General features: G+C 39.7%; 1 protein-coding gene across 1 annotated transcript in view; it reads right to left on the bottom strand.

Moving 5' to 3' along the window:
• Positions 1-539: 539 nt before the first annotated feature.
• LOC311312974 (claudin-10-like) overlaps positions 540-1,685 on the bottom strand; it is a gene marked incomplete at both ends in the record, with an annotated part of 1,494 nt that continues 348 nt past the window's right edge. The window contains 4 exons of the mRNA XM_084442981.1: positions 540-783; positions 925-1,032; positions 1,169-1,256; positions 1,350-1,511. Coding sequence (XP_084299107.1) covers positions 540-783; positions 925-1,032; positions 1,169-1,256; positions 1,350-1,511 — 602 coding nt within the window. The remainder of the gene's footprint in view (positions 784-924; positions 1,033-1,168; positions 1,257-1,349; positions 1,512-1,685) is intronic.

A 1,685-nucleotide genomic window follows, 5' to 3' on the forward strand; every position in this document is an offset into this window, starting at 1 on the left:
CTTATTTTAAATCTTATTTAAAATAATTCATAGAAATGACAAAGATATCACTTTTTATACAATACAACATAACATTTTAAAAACAAACATATCACACTGAATTTACAGTACATGCAAAGAAAAGTTATATAATTCACATTCCTCTTGCCTCTCTGGGTATCTTGCTAATAGAAACATACACTATGCAGTATGATCAGAACCATAAAGCTACAGTACCAGTAAGTACCAATACAAAACCAGTACAATACCAGTAGAGTTGTACTGTAAGTCGCTTTAGATAAAAATGTCAGCTAGGGATTGTATTAGCAATGTTTTATTATTTATTAATTTTTTTCTTTCCTATTATTGGCTTGCCTGTCCTAAGCATGTGCACTTTTCATAGACTTATGGATGTCTTGAAATTGAAAATAATATTACTGTCTGTTCGAATATGTTTGAATAAAAAACTTTAATGACAAAAAAAAAAAGTGTCAGCTAAATGACTGTAATGTAATGTAATGAGAGATCAAACGGCATAATCAGCAGCTGTTGTCCGGTCACTACACAAACGCGTCTCTCTCTGACGCCTTCCCAGGTGTCGTCTGTGAGAGACTCGAGAGTTTGGAGCTGCTGGACTGTCCTGAGCCCATGTAGGATCCATACTGTCTGGAGTATTGTCCGTAGTACTGTCTGGAGTATTGTCTGGAGTATTGTCTGGACGGTCTGTAGTAGCCGGTGTAGAGAGTCCGGCCTCCGGAGCGAGGGTCCATGTACGTCCGTGTGCCCTTTACATACACCACGCTTCTGCACAACAGAGACACACACCGCACTGTGTCATGACTCAGATACAAGCCTAGTATGATCGCCCTGTTTGCGATGTAGAAAGGGATGATGGTAGATTCAAGATTCTGGATGACATGCTGGATATCTTTGGTATTTTCTCACCTTTGAGGGAAGAGGACTCTGTACACAGTAACAGCATAAAGGATGGCACCCACCAGGATGAAGAAACTGCCCACCAGGCCCAGAAAGATTGGAGTGCCAATGTCATACCTAGAATACAACAAAAATAAAACATGAACGCTAGGCCTGTTTGCATTGCTACCCTTATGAAAACACTTTTATTGAGGCATTTTTGCTAATTCAACTCCAGTCAGTTGTCTACCAAAAAATCGAGTAATGTTTTTACCGTAAGGTGCCTCTCTCTAGCTTTTCAGCAAAGGTTGTCCTGGCGATTCTGTTGATGTACAAACAGTATCCGGCAATGTCTGACACACCTGTGAGAGGAGGTTTCAGTGAAACTGGGAAATGTTGAGGGCAAAACATGATCTGTCATTTGGAAATCCCAAACTGCCAGGTACATTACTTACCGCCAACAAAGTGAAACACTGATCCTGCGAGCAGAAGTTTATCTTTGGTTTTATCTTTTCCTCCGATGTAGGTGCACTCCATTCCAACGAAGCAGAAGATAGCGCCCAGGAACCCCAGACCCAATCCACACATCAGCAGACCTCTTACTCCCTGGACATACACTGTGAAAAATGGCAATAGCATTTTTTAAATTTAATTTAATTTTCAAATAACTTATTTATAAGTTTTATTGTTTCTTAATATGGTGATATGGGGACGAGGATCTCCCTCGTTTGAGTCTAAAGTTGTTACTGTAGATAGAGAGATAGTAGATACTGTAGATAGATACTGTAGAG

The sequence above is a fragment of the Borostomias antarcticus genome, assembly GCF_949987555.1.
Source record: "Borostomias antarcticus genome assembly, chromosome: 9".
Lineage (NCBI taxonomy): Eukaryota > Metazoa > Chordata > Actinopteri > Stomiiformes > Stomiidae > Borostomias > Borostomias antarcticus.